The sequence below is a fragment of the Entamoeba histolytica genome, genomic scaffold (genome assembly GCF_000208925.1).
Source record: "Entamoeba histolytica HM-1:IMSS scf_1104750517633 genomic scaffold, whole genome shotgun sequence".
In the NCBI taxonomy this organism is placed as follows: Eukaryota; Evosea; order Mastigamoebida; family Endamoebidae; genus Entamoeba; species Entamoeba histolytica.
The window spans coordinates 1-3,411 of NW_001915560.1; the positions used below are offsets into that span (position 1 = coordinate 1).

The following is a 3,411-nucleotide window of genomic DNA, read 5'->3' on the forward strand; positions in this document are numbered from 1 at the left end:
TTGAATAAGACACTAAGAGGAATCATTATTACAAAGATAAAAAATCTAATGTTTTACACATTCAAATATAATAGAATATTAGAAAACAATAATAATATGATTAAATATGATAGAAATGAATAACAGAATAGAAGTGAGTAGTATTAAACTGATAAAACAAGCAGTTCTAGATAATTATAAAATCAAGTTATGAATATATCTATTAATGATAATTTTTTTAAGTTTGAAATATAATAAAAGAATATTTAATTAAATAGTTTTCTTATAATATGTTTTATCATATTATATTATTTTTTACCTTTTAATTAAAAGATCACTCTAATTACTTTTTAACAATTGATGAATCCTCAAATGGATATTGTCACAATCTTCAACAACGTTATATCAGAAATTGATAATGATTCTTCTCGTATCCAATTCTTAACTTTCACTGCAATTCAGAGTATCGCACGAGCACAAGAAATTGTGGATATTATCAATACCTCATCACTTCGATTTGTTCATAGCCCAGAACAACAGGTATCTGTTTTGTATGTGATTGACTCAATTGTAAAGAACGACTCAACTAGAACTGTCCAGGATTAGACGAGAACGTGGTTGACGTTTATCATGGATGTCATCAGCAACTAAGACAATATATTATCGATTTAATCAACACATGGAACGGTTCATTTCCAAATGAAATTATTCAATCAATCATCAGACAAATCAACCCACCTGAACCAATTATTCAACCACCACCACAACAGTATTACCAACAAATCCCACCACAACAACTACAACAATTACCACAACCACCAGCTCAATATCAACAATACCTAAGTCAACAACCAATGAAAAGAGAACCAGAGGGTTTCAATCAAGCAACAATGCCACCACAAAAAAGGATGGTTAATCTTTACGAAAACCCTGAACTACCCTCTATTGGCATTGATGAAGAAATAGCAACAAACCCATATATTCAAAGTGTTGTTGAACAACGTCCAGAACCTCCAATAGAACCAACACCGAATGTAAATGAAGTTGATGCTATTGATTTAATGAAAAGTTCGAATAACCAAGAGCCAAAAAAAGTACAGCTTGAACCAATCTCAGAGCCTATTCAAAAAACAACTACAATCACAAGAAAATATAATTTAGACCCTCAATGTGATATTTGTGGAGTTCATTGTCATAATATCGACCAACATAAACAATGGCATCAACGATGTGATTCCCTAAAAGATGGTATTAGTAGAGATTGGTATGTATCGTCCAATACTTGGATTACTGAACCTATTTCAGAACATGCAACTATTCAAGCTTTTGCTGCAGATAAATAAGAAGAAGCAAAAGCACCACAAAAGGTTGAAGAGATTCCTGAACAGTCACAAGTTGTTTTATATCCAATTGATGAACATTCAATGAACTGTGATATTTGTAAGGAGAAATTTGAAATATCCGATGATGGGTTACATTTCAAGAATGTTATTGCAGGCAAAAATGGTAAATTAGTACATAAAGAATGTGCTGAACATGTTTAAACATCTTCTAAAAGGAGGTAGAAAAGTGTTAATGACAACTAACTTATTTTTTCATTCTATCTGGTTATTTTTTTAAATCAATTGAGTTGATGATATCTTGTTTTCTAAAAAGAAATGAATAAACAAAAAATTCTATTGCAGATCTCAAACAAGTTTAAACCGATAATAAACCTAAAAATATAATCTCTGGAATAAACACAAAAAGATTTTCATTGGATCTCAATATATCAGTTGGTGATAGATGAACGGAAAAGTTTTGTTATTTAATTGCATTTCATTTATTTTCATCTTCACTGCGTTGGTATGTGTTTTTATTCCTACAACAGTTTTTTATAAAACTATTGCAACGAGAATGTTTTCAAAGTTTGTATATTGTGTTTGATTAGGACTTTATTGTTTAACAGTTTCTTATTGTATTAAAAGAAGTGCTGATTTATTTGGGTAGAGAAGATATTGACCGTGTATTAAACTATGAAATAGATTTAGCAACGTCAAAACATCTTTCATTAAGAATTGAAAATATTATGGAAAATATCGAGAAACCATTAAGTAAATTTGCTATTTATTTTAGCTTGTATTTTACAACAGTCTCGGCGCATATAGTAAATAATGAAACAGCTCAATATTTTGATATGATACTAACATACATTTTCAGAACAACTCCAGTACTTTCATTTATCCTTTCTGTTACGTCACTACTCATTGCTAATTTTATATATTATGGAATGTTTTATTTCATTGGGTCAATTATTTCTTGTTTTAGCAAACAACTAGTTGAAGTACGTGCGTTCTGTTATAAATTTGGATGGTATCTGGCTGCTCTTCAATTATTTGATACATTTATTCCATTAGTTCCAATTAACCTTTTCAATGTTATGTATGCAATAATTGGAGTTCCAGTACATTGTCATTTGTTTGCTTTGTTCCAATCATCATTACCTGATATTTACATTAGACTATTGTTTGGAATAGACCTAGTCCAAATTGAGTCAATGAAATTTACCGCAGATCTTCCCTATTTGTTTGTAGTATTATTTGCTATTGGAATGACATTGGCTGTATGTATATTTTACAGTATGTATTTATTTGTTCATGAAGAACCAACCCGTCCAGATCCAACAGAGCCTAAAGAGCCAAACACCATACCAGACAAAAGTATTGAAGCAAAGAAAAATGACTAAAACTTATTATCAAAGTTTTCTAACAAATTGAATTATTTTAATTGAAAAATTGAAATTTCAATCACAGGTTCTTATTTGTTCTTTAAACCAAAAGAACTTCAAAAAAAATATAATTTAATTTTCAAATATGTCAGAAGAACAATCAAACGAATTTGAAGAATTAATTAATCAACTTGAAAGTTCTATTGATGTATTAGAAACTCATGAAAAAATGGATTATGAAATTCCAAAATTATATTATAAGATGGTGTTTGAGGATGAATTATCAGAAGAGGAAAAAGGATTGGCATTAAAAGGATTGGTATTATATTTGAATTACAAAAGAGAGTTTTATGAAACATTTATTAAAAGTCATTTAGAAGATATTTATATTAAGTTACCATTCTACTTTGAAAGACCATTTACTGATTGGACTTTAAGTTTACTCCAGAAATCGATCCAAGATAAAAAACCAAGTGAAGATATTATCAATAAAATATGTGATACTATATCCATGGTATTAGATGAAGATCAACATCCAACAAAAACATTAAATAATGGATTTTTATTGATTCATAAAATTCTAGTAATATACCCTGAGTGTATTTCTAATATTATACAAAGTGAGTCATTCTCAAGTGGAAGATTAACTCAAGGACTAATATTAGAATTAATATTTACTGAGTATAAAGAGTCAATGTACTCTATTTGTCTTGACGTTTTGAATA

General features: G+C 28.9%; 3 protein-coding genes across 3 annotated transcripts; all 3 read left to right on the forward strand.

Annotated features, from left to right (window-relative positions):
* Positions 1-339: 339 nt before the first annotated feature.
* On the forward strand, positions 340-1,322 carry EHI_086990 (uncharacterized protein; the record flags this gene model as incomplete). The annotated part of the gene is made up of 2 exons (XM_001914408.1): positions 340-525; positions 570-1,322. 2 exons carry the CDS (start codon positions 340-342, stop codon positions 1,320-1,322), a joined length of 939 nt encoding a protein of 312 aa, XP_001914443.1.
* A 725-nt stretch (positions 1,323-2,047) lies between these two features.
* EHI_087000 (uncharacterized protein) lies at positions 2,048-2,704 on the forward strand (the record flags this gene model as incomplete). The annotated part of the gene is made up of 1 exon (XM_001914409.1): positions 2,048-2,704. The coding sequence occupies one exon, from the start codon at positions 2,048-2,050 to the stop codon at positions 2,702-2,704; it is 657 nt and encodes a 218-aa protein (XP_001914444.1).
* Positions 2,705-2,831: 127 nt separating this feature from the next.
* EHI_087010 (uncharacterized protein) lies at positions 2,832-3,401 on the forward strand (the record flags this gene model as incomplete). The annotated part of the gene is made up of 1 exon (XM_001914410.1): positions 2,832-3,401. A coding segment is annotated over one exon (570 nt), but the record flags the coding sequence as incomplete, so codon positions are not given.
* Between the last annotated feature and the right edge of the window lie 10 nt (positions 3,402-3,411).